Source organism: Prunus dulcis, chromosome 3 (genome assembly GCF_902201215.1).
Source record: "Prunus dulcis chromosome 3, ALMONDv2, whole genome shotgun sequence".
NCBI classification, from domain to species: domain Eukaryota; kingdom Viridiplantae; phylum Streptophyta; class Magnoliopsida; order Rosales; family Rosaceae; genus Prunus; species Prunus dulcis.
Window position 1 is genome coordinate 12,887,925 of NC_047652.1, and position 19,273 is coordinate 12,907,197.

The 19,273-nt window shown below is 37.3% G+C and overlaps 3 protein-coding genes across 3 annotated transcripts; 1 reads left to right on the plus strand and 2 right to left on the minus strand.

The window, feature by feature from the left end:
• The first annotated feature begins 567 nt into the window (after positions 1-567).
• LOC117621251 lies at positions 568-6,053 on the plus strand. Its single transcript, XM_034351618.1, has 5 exons — positions 568-1,556; positions 1,688-1,752; positions 1,871-3,655; positions 4,873-4,984; positions 5,171-6,053. The coding sequence occupies exons 1-5, from the start codon at positions 1,400-1,402 to the stop codon at positions 5,896-5,898; spliced, it is 2,847 nt and encodes a 948-aa protein (XP_034207509.1). The 5' UTR covers positions 568-1,399; the 3' UTR covers positions 5,899-6,053.
• A 510-nt stretch (positions 6,054-6,563) lies between these two features.
• LOC117621252 lies at positions 6,564-7,642 on the minus strand. The gene has a single exon (XM_034351619.1). The coding sequence runs from the start codon at positions 7,466-7,468 to the stop codon at positions 6,797-6,799; it is 672 nt and encodes a 223-aa protein (XP_034207510.1). The 5' UTR covers positions 7,469-7,642; the 3' UTR covers positions 6,564-6,796.
• Positions 7,643-8,896: 1,254 nt separating this feature from the next.
• On the minus strand, positions 8,897-13,673 carry LOC117623256 (chloroplastic group IIB intron splicing facilitator CRS2-B, chloroplastic). Its single transcript, XM_034354166.1, has 9 exons — positions 13,534-13,673; positions 12,885-13,101; positions 12,715-12,799; positions 12,548-12,615; positions 11,748-11,798; positions 11,561-11,634; positions 9,858-9,916; positions 9,676-9,752; positions 8,897-9,156 (listed from the first exon to the last, which is right to left on the minus strand). Exons 2-9 carry the CDS (start codon positions 13,095-13,097, stop codon positions 9,040-9,042), a joined length of 744 nt encoding a protein of 247 aa, XP_034210057.1. The 5' UTR covers positions 13,098-13,101; positions 13,534-13,673; the 3' UTR covers positions 8,897-9,039.
• Between the last annotated feature and the right edge of the window lie 5,600 nt (positions 13,674-19,273).

A 19,273-nucleotide genomic window follows, 5' to 3' on the forward strand; every position in this document is an offset into this window, starting at 1 on the left:
TTCAAGAGATGGGAGGCGAGAGAAATTGGTGACTTAAAAATCTTTTTGTAATTATCAATCGGAATTAAGAGGATTTGAATTTGAGAGCTCTCCCAACACTAGATGAGGGGTCACTAATACGCTTTTGAGTTTGAAAATTAAATGAATAACTTGGGGGATAAATTGGTCACTGATCTGGTATGGTTTAAAATGAAACTAATTATATTTATGGTTGAAACTTGAAATTATGAATAGTAGCAGGCTTGGTTTCGACCATATAAAAAACATGCTTGGTTGAAACTTGAAAATTGCTCACAAGTCATATCCTTTCAGGATACCATTTTGACATTATCCTGCGGCGAGTACGACTTGACATTTTGGGTGGCGAGTATGGTGAAGTGTAGTGAGAGTATCGATGTTTGAAAAGTTGAAAACACGGGCTTGCAGTCCTCGCTAGGGCGCAAGATAGCAGCAGACAGACGTAGACCCAACGATATCTCGGATTTTCTATTTCCAATTTTGTCCCTATTCCCCAACAAACAACCCCCCAAACAATGACAATATTTTATTCTAACCCCCAAAACTTGAGCAATATTTTACTATTCGCGCTCTCTGTGGTGTTGACCACCCCTGCACTCTACAGTGCGCTTGGGGTGTACACTGTTGTCGTCCTCTGCTTAGCCTACGCACACGCCACTGTCACTGACAAGCCAACGCGTCTTTTGCAGAGAAGAGACTGTGAGCCAGCAGAAAAAGAAAGGGCTTTTGGAATCCTTTGAGAATAATGGCAGAGGAGGAGCCTTCTCGAGCTCCATGTTGCTTTCGATCTCTCGGGGTTCACAGCAGACGATGTGTCGTATGTATGGTTCTTTTTTCCTCGGCGCTTTTCGTGATCGTTATTACATCTTCAGCATCATCATCATCACCGTCAATCTGAATTTCTTCAGATTCAATTTCTTTTCTCTGCTCATTGCGTGCAGATGTGTAGAAAAAGGGATACATTTTTATTGTACGTCGTCGTCTTGCTGTGAAACGTTGCTTTCGTGGCTCTGCATTTTTATTTTGCGGACACTTGTTGCTGTGACTTTTTGTTCTTTACTCGCTTAAGGGGTCCAATTATTGTACGGACATTAATTCCTCCTCTGGGTTTCTTGTTTTTCTTATGTGTTTTTGGGTCTTTGGTTTTGGTATTTCTGGAATGAAAAATTGGGGGTTTGGAGGAAATGTGATTGCTTTTTGGTGAAATGGGGTGTAATAAAATGGTTTTTTTTTTGGCTTGCATTGAAAATGGGGAACTAGGTTTGGTAGAGTTCATGAAGATTTGAGTTTCTGGGTTCACAAGCTCTCGACTTTGGCTAGAGGTTGGAGTTTTCGCTTTGAAAGAACGATTTTGAGGTGTTGTTTTGTGGTGGAGAAGAAAATGAATGATAGTACAGGGAAAACGGGGTCGTCTTTGGCAATAGCAGAGAAGAAGACGCATAGGCCTGGTGGTTGTGTTGGCATTTTCTTCCAGCTCTTCGATTGGAACCGCAGGTTCGCCAAGAAGAAGCTCTTCTCCAAGAAATTGCTTCCTCCATGTTAGTCTTTTTCCATCACATAAAACTGCATTTCTCTTCTTTAGAAGCTTCACTTTTAACTGTTGTCTAATAAAAAAGGAAAAAGAAAAATATGTTTGATGACGTTTTTGTGTTATTTTGATATGTATCAGCTCGTGCAAAACAAGTTTCTAAGAAGTTTAGAGATGAGAAGATGCCCAATTCCAAGCTTCATTTGGTAAGCCTATATGTTCACTTGTAGATTTAGATTCTTGCATTTCTTGTACTTTTCTTGGTGGGTTTGATTGTTTTAACACTATTTGTTGTTCGGCATGTTGTGTGTGTTTGAATGATAGATTGCTGATGAAAACAGTGGGGGTTTCCCAAATGTGAAGAAAAATGTGAATCGCAGCGTTGATTTTGAGCACAAGCATGAACTGCGAGCTCCAAGTTTGGTTGCTAGGCTTATGGGTCTTGAATCCATGCCTGCCGCACGTGAGAACCCCAAGAAAGCTTCATTTACTGATGCTTGTGACAGTGGAGAGAAGACATTTTTGGATAATCATAGTGGTTCTGATAGAGCAGAATTGAATTTGGAGACAGGAAATGCAAAGTCTGAATCAAGGCCTCAGAAGCTGCAGAAAATGGGACCGTATGAGAAAAGGGCAGTGACTAGGTTTGGAGCTGAGGCACTTCAAATTAAGAGTGTTTTGTCACGCTCGAGAAAACATCACCCAAAGCTTGCTTCCCCAGCGAAGAGTCCGAGGATCCCCTCTGGGAAGAATGCTTCCCGAACCTCTCGGTTGATTGATGCTGCTACTAGAATTTTGGAACCTGGACTGCAGTCTACAAATAGAGCAAAATGTGCCATCACTTACTCAAGTTCTTTTGATTATCCTTCTGTGGATGAGGTTTTGGCAGATGGAACAACAGTTCAATCACCAGAGATTTCTAGCCAAGCATGTTATAATGTTGGTGCATCCAATTCTCTGATGAGCCAGACTTCTTGCAAAAGCTGTGGTAATTTAGTAGATGTTGTGGATTTAAGATCAAAAGTGGAGGAACAACAACCTGCTTTCCCATCCTTGGCTTCAAATATTGTCAATGGCTCTTCGCTGGCAGCGGAACAAAATAAGCCCAGGTCATCCATGTCCTCCTTTGGGCAAGAAAAGGATGCAATTTTTCAGGGAACTCGAAACCAACCAGTATCAGTTTCTGGTCAAAAGGGAATGCGATCCCTTGGTGAACCTGTTACAGAAAGGAAGTCTATTCCTCCCGAAGGTCAAGCTTCATGGCAGTTGTCAAGTCAACCATGCAAGCCTCAGAGTGAAGAGGCATCTTCTATTACCTTAAAGAACAGGTCTCAGATGCAGCATCGTATGTCACTAGGAAGGGAAAGAATTCCACCTAGATCAAAACTAAATAATCTTGATAGCAGAAGAGCCTCATCGGCTGCAAATGCTGTCAGAGAGACCAAAGACTTCGTTGCCTTGAACCGGAATCTGAGCGGTCGCGCCCAACCAAGGGTGCCTACCAAAGCAAACGATTCTAAGTTTGACACAGAGAGGAAAGCTTTTACTGGGAAAGATGATTACCCATCACAGCTTAGGACCACAATACGGAAGAGGAGAATGATCAATGTTAGTGGCCAAGTTGAAAGTAGTGGTTTTGTTAGTTCAACTTCCACAAGACAAGTGAATTATCAGTTTGATGTGCCAACTCGAAAAGGATTAGGAAATGGTGCTCGCTTGATGAACACCACTTCTCCTAAGAGTAAATTACCCGGTCAGAGAGAAGGTAACAGAGCTAATGGAAATAAGGACACTGATGTTATTTCATTCACATTTAATTCCCCTATCAGGACCAAGACTGGAATCCCCACACAAATGGATGGTCCAAGCATGGACAATGGCACAAAGCCATCTTTCCAAAAACCATTGTCCTTGAGTGGAGATGCTATTGGTGCCTTTCTGGAACAAAAATTTAGAGAGCTTGCTTGTCAAGAAGATGATGACTTGGCAGCAGGTGCTTCATCCAAGAGGTCCACTGCTATGATTCTTCAAGAGCTAATATCTACCTTGACTGCCGATCATTCTCTTTTTCATGATGGACACATGGCCAGTGCAGATATAGCATCACCTGTAAGTTCTCTTTGTTGTTTTTATTGACATAATCCCAACTGTAACAACTGTTTATACCAAAAATCATATGTTGAAAGTGTGACTACTGAACTGCTTAGAATATATTTGACTATTTTGAGAGAACAGTGTTTCTAAATTTCGGGTTTTACTGACATCGTAATGAAACCAGAGGACCTTAAATAGAAAATAACTTCACTATTATGGTTTTAGATTTCATTGTTTCTGTATTTGATAACTGCTTTGTTGGCCCATTTCTCATATTATGATTAAAACTATTTGGTTATAGTATTTTTCTAATATGATGGGGTTTAGGAATTGCGTCTTAGATGTACGATTGTAGCTCTCAATATGGAACAGACAGTACTAGGTTAATTATAGTAATATCTGATGTGACACATTACCTGTCAATCAGAGTGGGCGAATACATCTCTCATGGATATTCTTGTTTTTTTTCTTTAAAAAAGTTATTTTAACATAACCCCTCCATATCTCTTAGTATGGGGGCCTATTAGTATTGGATTGGATACTCCATGCCTGAAACTTTTGTAGTATATGTGCTTCATAGCCAATCAACTCAATTCTCCAATCAAAACTATCTTATCATTTCCCATAAGGTTATTAGAGTGAGATGGACGAGGTAGAGACTAGCTTTTTGAGTATTTTATTGAAATCAAGTTTTCTATAAGAATAAAGGATGAATTGAGTCTGTCATGGAAAAAGAACAGGAAATGAACTTGTTTAGTGGAGGTGTGATGTCAGAGGTAAGACCAATCTGTGCAAAATGAGGAAAGAATTAATGTGAAATGGCCCTGGGATAGAGGTTAATGGACTGTGGGACTCCAAACCCCGGCTGGAGTTTGAGGTTTTGCACCTGTGTTGTTGATCAACTGGTGAGGGTGAAAAACATTTAACATGTTATTTGCTTCGCCTGAAGCCATATCTCTTAAAGTATCTGCTTAAATGTCTTAGATGTTAATGCTCGATTAGCATTGTCATGCAAATTTAGTTGTTTATATTGTCCTTTATTCCCATCATTGTGTTCTGTTGGAAAATGGGAATTATTGTCAATCTCTGTTAACTTGCCTGTGTTGTGGCTAACTTGCACATATTACTTTTGTTGTTTTTATTAACTTCGGATTTGTCTTGTGTTTGACAAAATGGTGCTCTGGTACACATTTCTGGACTCATTTCTTGACACATGTCGTGTTACTCCTCAGGCTCAAAGAAAGACAGATAGGTCAGTTGGAATCTTTCATCATGGTGATAGTCTGAGCCCTGGGTCTGTTCTTGAAGCTTCATTTTCTTCTAGTAGTCTGGATGATAGCTCAGGTAGAGTACTTGAATAATAGTAGAAATTGCAAGGCAAAAACAGATACATAATTTACTTTGCTAAAATCTGCTACATAATTTCTACTGTCTATAGATGTCCTTTAACCCTCTAAATGTGATTTCTTTTTTCAATCTGATAAGATCCTCCAAATGTGATTTACATATTTTTCATGCTTCTGGTTCCAGGGCATAGATCCTTCAACCCTCACTTTATGGATTACTCTGATGATGCGTTGCAACTGGGACATTATGGTGATTTGATAGACTCTGCCACTTCAGTGGACAGAAAGAAGACTGGTAGTGAGATGATGACTGCCCTTGTCAATAATGTATCTAGGATATTACATAGCATCAATGCTGGTGGGGAAAGATTGAGAGGAGACAAGCTAACCCATGCAAATGAAGTTATCTTGAAAGCTGAACTATTGTTTGGAGATGTGACTCAGCATAAAATGGATGTAATGAAAGGTCTTTTCATCAGTCCCTTGCTTCTTGACTTGGAAACTATTGCCAGCAGCATGATGAAAATTTTCGATGTGTTAAGTAGTTTTGGGGACACCAAAGAGGGAACTAAAATCAGCGAGTTCCTTTTTGATTGTGTCATAGAGCATTTAGACTCAAAATATGGTCGATACTGTAACTCCGGATTCAGATTTTGGGAGAAATTGCCTTTATGCATGAACCGTAAGTTGATGATTCAAGAGGTTGAAGACGAGATGCAAAAGTGGACAGATTTGGCTGGAATGATTCCTGATGAGATGATAGAATGGGATATGAATCATGCCCTGGGGAAGTGGACTGATTTCAATATTGAAGCATTTGAGGCAGGTTCTGAAATTGACGGGGACATTCTTCAAAGTCTGGTTAACGAAGTTGTGGTAGATCTCCGTGAGTGCAGGCTGGGTTCCTTGTGAATTTCATGTAGCCTGACCGTTTTTGAGTTCCTAATATCAGCCATGCTACATGCATGTTTGTTAAACCAAGCAAAAATTGTATTCTTTTGTACAAATCAATGGAAGGTTTAGTTCAATATTAAGTTATTGGATGCTGTGGATGAGCATTGTGGGTATATTTTGTTTCTTGAATGTGATTGGTCTTAAAATATGCAAAACAGTTTGAAACAAAAATTCTGTGTTCTTGCCTCAGGTCTGCCTCCTTTGGGGTTGATGCTGTGTATTCTGTAGTTTTTTTTCTTTTTCTTTTTTCTGCAATTGGTGTAATGTGGAAAGATAATCAAATTTGTACCACTCTGAGTTGATGATCATCTTAAATCAGACACAATTTGTGGTAATTAGTATAAAAAAAAACGAGTTGGTAAATTAAGCATTTTTATTGACATCAAAATCAAAAGGGGAAAATTTTGAAATTGGCTAAAGAATGAAAGATTTATGACATGGGGGCATGATGCCAAATACATCCAAGAGTTGAAACAATTTATAGCATATTCCTTTTAAATTCTCAAACCCAAATACTAGTTACATCCAGAGCTTTACAATCCATCAAATTCTCAGGCAAACAAAAGAATTTGCACCCACTCTGACTCGATGATCATCTTCAGTTGGAACAGAATTTGCAAAACTTAGTAAAAGAATCATATACTAAAACTCTCAAACTCATATACTAGTTAGTTACATCAAAAGAGCTTTACAATCCATCAAAAAAACCCAAAAGAATTCTCAGTGGTAATCAATCACTCAGGCAAACCATGAACCAAAAGAATTCATATTATGAAAAATAAGAATGAACTCAAAGTTACGAAAAAATAGTAATAAAAAAAAAAAGATTAGGCAGCAAAGCAGCAAACTTTGAAAATCAAAACTGCCTGTACCCCAAAACAGTCTTGGGAATTGCTCTGCCATTCCCATTCCTCCCTCCCCTGTTTTCGCCACTAATAGCATTAGCAGCAGCAGAAGACAAACCCTTCAATTCCTCCATACTCGCATAGCTCTTCCTTGCCATCAACCCTCCACCATTGTTGTACCTCTTCTCCCCTGCGCTCGCCGACTTACTCCCTCTCGAATTGGACAAAACCCCATTCGCTTTCGACCAGGACTTCGCCGGCGGGGTCATCTCAAGCGTCGACGGAAGCCTTGTTGGTGGCTTGCGGTTCTCTTTTCTCAACACAGCGGAGAAATCAGGCACTGATTGAGCCACAGCAGAGGACCCTTTACGCGATTTGGTCGTATTGGTCTGAAATTTGACTTGTTTCTTCAACGGGCTCGGTTTCAATTCGGGTTCTTCGGCCTCTTCCGGCCTCAGATGCTTCCTTCGCAGCTTTGCTTCTCTGAGCTCCGCGTAGGCTTTGTATCTGGGTCCTCTCTCCATGATGCTCTCTGTGATGAGCCGCAGAGGGACTGGCTCTTGGTCTGGTTGTGGGTTCTGGGAGAGAATGAGGGAGATGGGGTCGAGGGCTTGGAAGAGATATTGGAAAGCAGGGTTTGGTTGATGATGGGTTTGTTGCAGAGAGCCGTTAGTCGCTGCCATTGTTGATGAATTTGAGGTCGCGCTGTGTGCAGATATCTTGGATTTTGGTGGATTTAATAATGGCTTCTGTAGTTTCCTCTTGCGCTTTTACTTACTTTGCAATTAAAGATTAAAGATTTTGGATTCCAACGGTCGAAAATAGGAAAGAGACGGAGACTATTTAAGCCTTTTTGCTCCCTTGTTCCCCTTTTTCTTGCTTCCAAGTCCAACGTTCTGATTTTAAGTCGGTCCCTTTTTAAAAATAAAAAAGGATATTGAATCACTTTGGATTCCATATCAACTGCCTGATCTGACTGGTATTTTCATGATGGTTCTTCAGAGCCGTCTGATCTCCCTGTTTTTTTTTTTGGGGGTCAAAGAGATCATCTCATCTGACTTTCTAGTATCAAATTTTTTTTTTTAATTATTTTAAAAAGAGTACTAGTTACTTCTCCTCTTACCTTCCCCTTTTACCTTACAATTTATTTTCTTAAATAATGCTAGTTACCTTTTTTTCTTGCCTTCCTCTTTTTTACCTTCCACAAATTTTTTCTTCTTAAAGAATGCTAGTTAACTTCTTCTTTTTGTCTTCCTAATTCTGGTTTATGTCACGTATATTCCACTCACACATAAATTTATGTGTTCAAAAAAAATTTACTCTCTTTACAAGCAAAATATTAATATTTTACATTAAATACATAAATTTTCGTGTGAATAGAATACACGTGGTACAAACTGAATAAAAAAGACAAATAACTAGCATTTTTTATTAGATTTTACGGAAGATTTGTCCAAAAGAGACTTTTCGGAAGGTGCCACGACTCCGAAAAAGAGAGGTTTTTATATTAAAGGACATTTTTGTTGTGTAATTGACAAAGCTTCTAAACAAAGGCGGCCATTTCAAAGTCTTCCACTTGGAGGTCTGCCTCTATGTGACAAAATTAGAAGGAATGCATAAAGGATCGGGTAAAATTAATCATAAATTTAACCCATTGTGTCAAATTTCACAACAATAAAAATAAGAAACTGTTTTTACTGTGAGTATAATGTTGAGCTTTAAACATGAGCCTGTTTGGATAGTTTAAATTTGGTAGTAACATCTTCACTTGGGGATTTCATTATATGGGATTGATGGCATTTAGGGTAATTTTCAATTCCTCAATCTATTCAGTCTGATATGGTATAATCAAATTTCTATTAAATTTTCAACCCAATTAGCAGCTTCATTCCATAGACTGATCCACATTAACACTGCAATTATCATAACTTAACATTTAATATGTAGATGCCAACGAGATCTAGTCCAGAGGACTTGTAGACTAGTGGTCTTAGGTTCGAACTCTCATGGTACCGTGTAGTGTGTATGAGAGAAACCCCCCTCTCCCTGTAATTTAAACTATTGCTTGTAATAAAAAAACACATTTGATATGTAGATCATGAAGCAAAGTATAGAGATCAAGATATCCAGCTTGTTATAAATCAGCTTTGTTTTTGGTAAAAGTAGCTTCGTTCAAAAGGAAGACTAGTACAAAGGAAGAGTGACAATGGATACATCAGAAATGCTCTATGAGCAACTTACTCCTTTGCCCAAATTACACTTTGTGATATTTGTATTTCTGCCTCAAATTAAAACTAGTGATACTCTGGTCAAATCCATTCAGCACCAGGGTTCTTACAGCCTCAACCCCTTGATCCAGTGCTGCATCAATCTGTCCAGATGACAGATAACAGTCACAATTAAGATATTACGGGTTCAAATTCACACCCACTGAAATGAATAGGCACCGTAATTGTGTGTTATGGCATGCATGCAAGCGATTCTTTGGGGACCAATACAGTTATCAAAGAATTTCCAGAGAGACCAGGGGTCAGAACCATTTTGAATGACTAAAACCGTCAACTCTTTTAGTTTTATTTTACAAGTCCTTCAAAAAGTTTAGCCTGCATCACTAAAAGTTGAGTATTCATGATTTTAGAGGAATTTTGTATTCATGCAACTGAGCTCAGGCAACACGGAGCTCGTGATTATACATGATATCGATACGTCGGGCCCAACCAAATGTTTGTTTTGCTCATTATTCATAGTCACCAGGGCAAATGTGTAATGGCATGTCAAAAACAGAGCTCAGACAACACACCAAAAACCAACTAGAGGCAGAGAATATATTTTTTTATCAGAACTCAGCTAATCATGTGCAACCACATCAAAATGTTGAGACCTCACATACCTGATGTCTCTCTACTGTACTGAACCTCTGTAGAAGATAGGCTTTCATGTCCATAGTTCCAGGCGGATTTCCAATACCTGCAAACATATTTTTCCTCCTTTTATTTTCCAATTAAGGCAAGCATAGAACTTCGGGTTGAGACAAACCTAATTATTGCAAAAAATAGTACTCAAGAAACAAACCTATACACAACCGAGGAAATTCGCGGCAACCGTCCAGATGGCCCATTACACTCTTCACACTGTAACAAGAAAACAATTATGAACAATTTGAGATGAGAGAAGTGAGGAAAAGCAGGCAAGTTTTTCAACCAATTTCGTATTGCCTGATATGGAGTAGAGGTAGCAGAATTTTTCATGAACATGTTAAAAGGCAATGATATTAAGACTGTTTGCAGTATTTTTCCTTTTGTTTCCCCCAATGTTGGACCACACAAGGGGGAGCAGTCCTCCCTTCCATGAAATCCCTCCTCTCTGTAGGGGTTCAACTAGAGGTCAAAAGCCAATACCTTTTCAATAATGTACAGATCGAATTAATTTTAACTGGGGTTTCTGGATTATAAAAAAGAGTTGGAACTCATTTTTGTTAAATGTTATGGTATTGAAACTTATCGCGCAAATTTGTCCTTTTGTGTGACATTATATATGTTCTCGATTTGTTTTGCTCCTCTTCAACCTTCTCGGTTATGTTGGTTTCTTCGTATTACATTTATGTGCTTCTTTTCATTCACTTCAAATGATAACCAGCTGCATTCACCACTATTCTTAACCAACAAACATGTACATTGATAACTATATGAATAAACCCTTCCAAACCACACTCACAAACTAGCCAAAACAATATTTCTTGAAGTACCTTTCACAGCCCCATACCAACCATAAGTAGTTCTATTTATAGCTTTTCTGCCTCCTCAAACCATACATTTACCCTGCACCCACTGCAACATTGATTCTCCACACTAACACTTCAGAAATAATAGGTTATACAGTCAGGTTGGATTGATGTGCCCGAGCGGAAAAACAGATGAAGTTGCAACAACTCCTAAATAAATTGGACTTTTACTCTAAACCAATACAAACTGAATCTGATTGACAAAACCCAGTCATATTGGGCAGGATTGGCAGGGTTGTTTGATTTGACAGTATGATGCCCACCCTTACTTTTGGTAACTTTTATCACTGTGAGTCAACTTTATTTTCAAACCTCACCTATTTGGTGGACAAATTTTAAGAGACAAATATTTTCTCATATTGTCTTCTCTTTTCTACTCTTATTGTTAAACAATGTACTGGAAAGTAATAGAATTCAACCATTTTCTTTTCTTTTCCTTTCTTCCTGGGTAAACCAAACGTTGAGAATCAGGGAAAGAAAACATAATTCAAAATTTCCATTCAAGAACCAGTTGTTTCTTTAATTTCTAGTTCAGAATCTTTAGATAAGAAAAAATATATATGAAAAGTAGTTTCTTCTCCGATTCACTCTCTACTCAGCCAACAGTAAGAAGAACCCCAAACCCCTTGCTTTACTTCTACTCATGACATCACTACTAATACAACTCTAATTGACAGCATAGAACCAGAGGGCTATACAGAAAGGATCACACATGTAAATGTGTCTTCAAGGGTACAGATTGCAAAAATAAAAAAAGAGAAACAATATGACTTTAAGACTTTAGGAAGGAAAACATGCAGTTAATTTAGCAGCCCTTGACAGACATCAATTAGAACATACTGTGGAAAATAAACTTGCTAAACAATGCTCAAATCTAAATCAGAGATTAGTTAGATAAACAAGATTTGTATTAAAACATATTTCTTCAAAAACATAGGAAAGTGATTGATAAATGTTCACGTGAATTCTGTTCAATAGTAATATTCAAACATACCCATTGTGATATCCATGTCCTCCTTTTGGCTGAATCCTCAGAACACCATTTGGTAAGCTCATCTCATCATAAACCTACAAAAAAGTTCATGTCTCTGATAAATGTAATGTGACAGAACTTGATGGCTATTTTGAAGAAAGGCATTTTTTATCTTGTAAAGCCTACATCAAGAAATAAAAATACATACCAGTAAAATATGACGTAGGGGTACTTGATAATATGCCGCAAGTGGTCCAACCTTAAGAATAACAAAAGGAGAATAAGTGACAGAAAATTCCATCTCCAGGTAGCAAAATCACATTCACACCCTTTATTCAACTAAAGGAAAGTAGAGGTATACAATAATGCTCATGGATTATGTAAGAGCATCCTTTAACAAAAAAATAAAGCAGAGTATTGATGGAAATTGGCAAATCACATTGTCACATTATTCCACTTTGCCAACTATCAATTGATCACAATGTTAACTTATACATAAGGTTTATTCAGCTAGAAAATTCAATTAATCATCCGACTATGCACCACAAGTTGTCCATGACTAAACATATGATTTGAAAATTTCAAACATGGAAAGATTTGTGATTGTTGCCATAAAATGAGCACCGCTTAGTTCATAGCCACGTTAAACTCTGTGAGCGGATGCTAACGATTGTAATCATTTTCGGAATAGAACACTATGGAGCTAATTAGTCATTATTACTTTTACACATCCCTGGGAATTAAATGGTATTTCTTGAGCATACGGCTCTTCCATCAATGACCTATTATGGCTTTGAGGAAAATAGGAATAATAATACTAAATGAGGGATCATTTTCAAGTTTCCTTGAACACTTTCATCAAGTGTAACAGAGATTCAAGTAATAGATTCTCACTCTAATGGTATGCCATGTAATCACTAATAGGAAATTATCATAGGTATTATGTAGAGAACATTTATGCGAGCCTAAATTCAAACAACAAAGCAAACAGATATGATGAGAACAAACCGATTCCCCACTGTAATTCATGTAGGCTTGAGGCTTCGCCAACAAAATCGGTACCTCTCCAATGGAACCTGTACTGATCACACAAGTCTGAATGAACACCAAAACTCATGAGAATATGGAAATAGAAAACTAGGATGCAAGCAATTAAAATACAACTGAAGACCCACCTATTCCGACCAAGGCCTTTGACTGAATGGTATTCATCACAACACCTTGCGTTTTAGCTATACTGTCAATCATCTCAAAACCAATCTGGTATGAAAAGAAAACCCTTATGAAAAATAGGCATCGAAAAAAAAATTCAACCAAAAGAATTAAGTTAGTGCAATAATATTACATTGTGCCTGGTGCCATGGTACTTATTGCCAGGGTTACCCAATCCAACAATCAGCCAAGGAGTGTACTCCACTTTAGCACCATTGTTATTCTCCGGCAAGGAAGCTTGCACACAAAAACTCGTTGGAACTGAACACTTTCTTAGAAAACGAGGGCTACAAGGTCTTCTTGGATATGATATGCAACAGTTTGGGGCAGAGACAGCATACCACATTGACCTACATGAACAAAACACAAATTGATATATCAGATAAGAATGAATAACCATTTGGGTCTTCATTAACTCGCCAAGTTTCCACCTTTCTAGTATTTCAGTTAGCTAAATTCTGAGTTTTATCTGTTTTTGTTCCCTCTAATTGTTGTATCTTTCATGACAAACTGATACAATTTTAAGGGTAAAAGAAGGACCAAAAAACAAACGATAAGCTGGGCTAGAATAAACTGACATATCTCTGTGTATCATGATAAACTATAATTGACAACTTAAAAAGAATATCTTGAAATTCTACTCTCCTCAGCCACCAAACGGTTTTTAATGGGGGAAACAAACTTCAACAGATAGAGGAAGGAACGAGAAAATAATAAATGCAAAAAAAGAAAAAAACAATAATGAAATCACGAAAAGATAGATAACGAAGAGCTAAGCGAACCTGGCTGAGAATTTTTGAGCTAGAATTTGAATGTGAGAAAGTTGCAGGCTGAGAGAGCTTGGAAGTTGCTTATGTTTTATTTTGCACACAGCAAGAGCTTCAAAAAGACGAGTCTAAAATCTTGGGATTTATCCGATTTTAGTAGCAGAAAAGCTAATAAATGTACAGTGCCCTTTATATAAATTATATCTCTTCGTGTTGTCAACAAATCCGCTGTAGCAATACTCACAAATGGAAAATTGTAATCCGGGTTCGAATCCCGGCAGTGGAATCCCGTTTTATTTTTTATTTTTTGAGTTGGGTTGTTTACTTGGGCCATAATATAAATGGGCTTCATAGCTCACACTAAAAACTAAAAAGAATTCTGAATTTTCTATTATAAAAATAAAATAAAAAGGGGAAATTATTTTTGGTTCATGTGTTTTGCCTTGATTTCAATTTTGATCACTCTCTTTTTGTTGTTTTTATTTTTATTTTTTATTGTTTTGCAAAGTTAGGAAGGGCACACACATTGTCAATGTGTCACGAGGGTTTGAACCTAAAATCACTCATTTACAAGCAGTGAAGGATCCAGGATTGTTCCCTCATGGAGTCATATATAGTGTAAAAGTTTCAAATTTTCTTTTCACCATATTTAGAGGTTGTGTTGTGTATAAATTTGAGCTCTGAAAGTTTACATACCATATGGGTAATTTTCTTTAAAATCTCCTTAGGGAGAAGAGTTATAGTTTAAGTATGGAAAAATGGTGTTGCCAAATAGTAACAAACCATGATGACATTGAGATTTTAATTTAAAAGTTAATAACAAGAATAAGAGGTATATAATTTATTTAATGTATCCTAATAGGGTTTTTCAGTTGTTCTTAGTTAAAACTGATAGTCTTATGTTACCTTACATTTGGATATGAGTTTAAAGTGTTTTATTATTACACTTGAAACCAAAAATAGTCGGCCCATCTTGAAACCAAACCTTAATAAATAAAAAAATTGTGTTATAGAAACCAAACCAATCTTGAAACCAATGTTTGCTATGCAGTAATATAGAATCAGTTCAATAATATATGTGGGTAAAATGTCTGGGAGCTCAGAGGAGAGTGATGATTGTGTAATAGCTAATGGGACGGTTTACATACCTGAAGTAAGAAATGAGGATACACTAATAGTTGTGATGGAGTTCGACTCGCTCAACCTCGTTTATGATTTCTACAATAGACATGCATTCTTGGTTGGCCTTGGTATTCGACATCATTCCATCTTTAGGGGAAAAGCAATAAAGAGATTCTGAGGAAAGAATTTGTATGTTGCAAACAAGGTGAATATAGGAAAGATAAAACTTGGCTGAGAAAAAGACAGCAGGGGATAAGTAGATGTGATTGCAAGGCTAAGATTGTGGTTGTGGGGACAAATAGGCTCAAGAAGTATATCATATCTCTTGTTGTAGAGGGACACATTCATATGATGACACCCCAAAAAGAGTGCATTTTTTGAGATCACACTGTCGTATTTCAGATTCTACAAAAGTACTCAAAAAATAATTCAGTTCAGTTAATATCCCCACTCATAATAGGTAAGTATTTTCGAGGTGCAATCTGGAGGAATGGATAAAATTGATTTTACCAAAAAGGATATTTACAATCTTGAATATAGTGTGAGTGGGAAGCTGAGGAACCATGATGTTGAACAAGTGACTGAGTATTTTATGGCCGAACAAAAAAAAAAATCAGTTTTTTTATTTCAAGATTGAGGGAGATTCCAATGACAGGTTTAGTTGCTGTTTTTGGGCAGATGCAACCTCTAGACGGGCGTATGGGTTTTATGGAGATGTTGTTATATTCAATACCACATTCAACACAAATCGATTCGGCTTGACATTTGCACCAATGTTGGGGGTTAATAAACATGGGCAAACAATTGTCTAGCATGGCCCATTTTTTAGCAAGAAAACGACCGAGTCTTTTATATGGATGTTTGAGGAGTTTTAGAATGCCATGACAGGTGGTAAACCTAAAACGATCATTACAGATCAAGATGCAGCTATGGCCAGAGCGATTTCAATAGCCTTCCCCACTACGTTTCATCGACTTTGCGTATGACACATCACATCTAAGTTCTTTGACAAGCTACCACATTTTGCTTATAATGAGTATTGGCGTGATTTTCAGATAACCATCTGGGACACTAATAATAAGGATGAGTTTGATGCAATGTGGAATGTGGTGGTTACAAAGTCTGGTTTGATTGACCATCCATGGCTAAGTTCAGTCTTTGATTTAAGGGAATCTTGGGTTCCAGCCTATGTACAACACATTTTTTCTACTGGAATGTCAAGTAGCCAAAGAGCGAAAGGTTCTCCTGCTTTCTTGAAGTAATACATACAAGGAGAAATTTATTAATGGATTTCATAACACGATTTGAGATGGCACTTTACCATCAACGTCAAAAAGAGTTACTTGCTGATCACATCGATGCATTTGAAATGTACTATACCGATGCCAATGAACAAACAAATGGCTACTATGTACATAAGGGTAATGTTCCAAAAGTTTGAGCAAGAACTAATACAAAGTACAACATGTTTCTTAGAGCTCAAAATAAGGGATGCTTCTAAAGTTGTCTTTAATATGAGCGAAATGAAAAATCAGGAAACAAGAGGGGCATAATTCGTATATGACAAATATTCTGACCAAGCGTCGTGTAGTTGTAAAGGATTTGAATTGTTGGAATTATTTGCAAGCACATCCAAGGATTGTTCAGAAGAGACCAGATTGAATATATGCCCAATAAATATATTTTGAACATGTGGAAGAAAACTATGAAAATCTGGATTTGTGTCAGATGCAAATGGCAATGAAATTAAAGATTGTGCGGACATTGGTCTTTTAATTAAGCGAAGTACAATGTCCTGACTTGCTTCAGATGTAGTTGAGGATGCTTTAATGTCTAAAGAAGGTTGTGAGCTACTGTCAGAGAATCTAAACAGTTTACGGATGAAGTTGAAGTTATTGAAGGATGGAGTAGGTAATAACGAAGTTGGAGGGTCTAGTTCTCGAACACAATATATGAAAGACCCTAAGAGAGTAAGGTGCAAAGGAAGCTCGAAACGAGTAACGGGAGCACATGAAAAGGCAATGAAGCGAGGGATTCGATAATTTTAGGAGCGTGGACATACTGATCATGAAATAAGATGATGTCCAAAAAATTTGAACACATCATAAGATGTTAAAACTATGTATAATAACAACTAAAATTTGAAGAGTTAAATTTTTCATGTGCTTGTGTTTGGTGTTTATGCAGGACATTACTTGTGTTTGGTGTTTATGCAGGACATTACCGTTGAACAATGACGAATCAACTCTAATAGATCTTAGTGACCCATTATTCGACGAATTTGACAGGATACATGAACCTACCGAATGATTTATGTTTCTATTATACAAAGTCTGGTTGTTATAAAGGCTAATGATCAAGTCTATCTCTACTGGAAATTTCAGGCGCTTCTCCAAAACAGAGCTCTGTGATCAAATAGAAATCCTAACTAGTCAACTGAGTAATGTCGCACCCTATTAAGAAACTCCGTCCATCCAAGCCTTTTACACCCTACCAGGCGACTCAACGCAAGACAAGCTCATGCACAATCTGCCCACTAAACTGAATCTTATCAATATTTATAAGATGGCCAAAGCATGATTTCTTGAATTGCTCTAATTGTTTTGCCGTCAACTATGCTCGAATTGCAGTTAGGCATGAATTTGCATGTGAGTAGTTATTCACCTGTGACGCATATGCCTCTGATTCTAGCCATACTAGCTGTGTGTTGGATCCCATTTCCTGAAACACAAGATGAAATAACATGAGCACATATACTACCAGGTATTTGCACAATCATATTGGTATTTGCACTTACTACCAGGTATTTTACATATATCCAAGAAAAAAAAAATGCAAGTGAACCACAAACACAAAATGCCAAATCCAACACCATTGACTGTAAAAATAGGGGAAAACCGTTACTCTAACCTTAAATTGAAATTCCACTAAATTACTTATCAAATGTTGTTTCTACTTGAACAATCAAGGCTTTGCTCCAGAATTAGAACCTATCACTTCCGAAATGGAAGAGTTGCGGCTTTGTTCCAAGGAATACGACTTCGCTCCTTCCACGCCTTCGCCCCTTCCACTCAAATTAACTAATTTTTCAGGTTTTAGAGAACGGAGTTGCCTTTAACCGTCGTTAAGCTTTCTTCCGAACTAGTTTAGCTATGGGTTTCTTAGAGCTATGGGTTTTTGTGTTCGAACTTCAACCTTTGGGTGTCCAACGTCTTCAAACTTTGTTGGGTATTAATTTTGGGTTTGGGTTCTTCACCTACCCGATTGTAAAATTTGATCTCAACTGTCCATAGCCCTTTGATTAATCTGATGGCTATAAAGTGAACCCCACAAAACTTACCCCTCATAATAGCCTCGCGGAAGCTCCACAACTCAAGCTTGGTTGATAATGATGGCAATATTCTTTTTCTTTTTTTGGTTTCACATGATTTATAAAAATTTAAAATTAAAAAAAAAACAATAATAACTGACTTGCCAAAACGGCGTCGTTTGGCTAGGTGAGTTTTAAAACAAAGGAAGCAGTGTGGGCGTCTGCTTCTGCAGCTGTTCTTTTTTCCTATTTGGAGTGATATATCAAACTCATTATGGGCATCAACCAAGGATTAGCAGGGGTAAATTATTTTTCCTTTGGGTGGTGGTTTCCTACTAGCAACGCTCACTTAACCGTGTCGCCGCCCTTAAAATCGGCACTTGTACCTTCGCTTTGACAATGACTACCTCGTCCTAGGAATTTGGAGTCTTGGATTGATTTGTTTAATGGAAAACTCTTTTGGATTAAAAATGGGTTTTTATTGTACTTGATATGGCTGCTTTTAATTGCTATGGTGATTGAATTGAGACAAGTGTTTGTTGACTCTTTTAATTGCAAAATGTTTCGTTTTTGGTTTGGTTTGACAGATTTTCATGCACTCTCAATCTGTTAATTACAAAATCTTTCGTTTTAAATTATGCTCTATTAAACTACTAGGCTTATATATCAAATGATTCTTTTTATTTTTATTGGCTTTAACACAGATCATTATAAATTTATATAGATCATCTTTGTTTCGATAGTTGATATATTTTTATTGGCTTGTTTAGTTTCAAGTGTTATTGGTTTGTCTGGTGTTGTTTTTCATTTTGAGGACTCAATTTGGTGCTTCTTGTATGTTATTTGATTGTTTATTTCATGTTGTCATGATTGGAAGTTTCACATCATAGTTGGTTGTCACCGCTAATTTGCTTTTGTTGGTACTCTGTGAGTGTGTGTTTGAATCCATAATTCAAATTATAAACCTTTGTTGAGCCATAGTTAACAGATTGGATTGGCAGCTCCCTTTGGATTTTATATGAAACTTCTCATGTAATTAATGTATTCTTTTTGTTGACCCATAGTCCATCTTCCTCTCTCTTCAATCCCTCCTCCTTCATACCCACACTAATGGCGGTGACAAGAAGAACCAAAGAGATTTCACAATACAACAAGCATCTAAAGGCTACTGAGCTTGAAGCACTATTCGATTTTTGTGGCAAGATTAGTGTGTGCACCATGACACCAAATAACACTACCTACATCACTTGCGCTAAAGCTAAAAGTACACTTCTTTCACTTGCAATGAATGATGGGGCATTTGGAAACAAACATTTGAAAGGT

Bases quoted from the DNA above. Each gene is read 5' to 3' on its own strand.
- LOC117623256 (XM_034354166.1), bottom strand. From the start codon at position 13,097: ATGTGGTATGCTGTCTCTGCCCCAAACTGTTGCATATCATATCCAAGA. The intron at 12,800-12,884 runs GTAATATTATTG...TTTTCATACCAG, and splicing joins ACCATGGCACCAGGCACAAT to ATTGGTTTTGAGATGATTGA. The intron at 12,616-12,714 runs GTGGGTCTTCAG...TGATCAGTACAG, and splicing joins AAAGGCCTTGGTCGGAATAG to GTTCCATTGGAGAGGTACCG.
- LOC117621251 (XM_034351618.1), top strand. From the start codon at position 1,400: ATGAATGATAGTACAGGGAAAACGGGGTCGTCTTTGGCAATAGCAGAG. The intron at 1,753-1,870 runs GTAAGCCTATAT...TTTGAATGATAG, and splicing joins CCAATTCCAAGCTTCATTTG to ATTGCTGATGAAAACAGTGG. The intron at 3,656-4,872 runs GTAAGTTCTCTT...GTTACTCCTCAG, and splicing joins GTGCAGATATAGCATCACCT to GCTCAAAGAAAGACAGATAG.
- LOC117621252 (XM_034351619.1), bottom strand. From the start codon at position 7,468: ATGGCAGCGACTAACGGCTCTCTGCAACAAACCCATCATCAACCAAAC.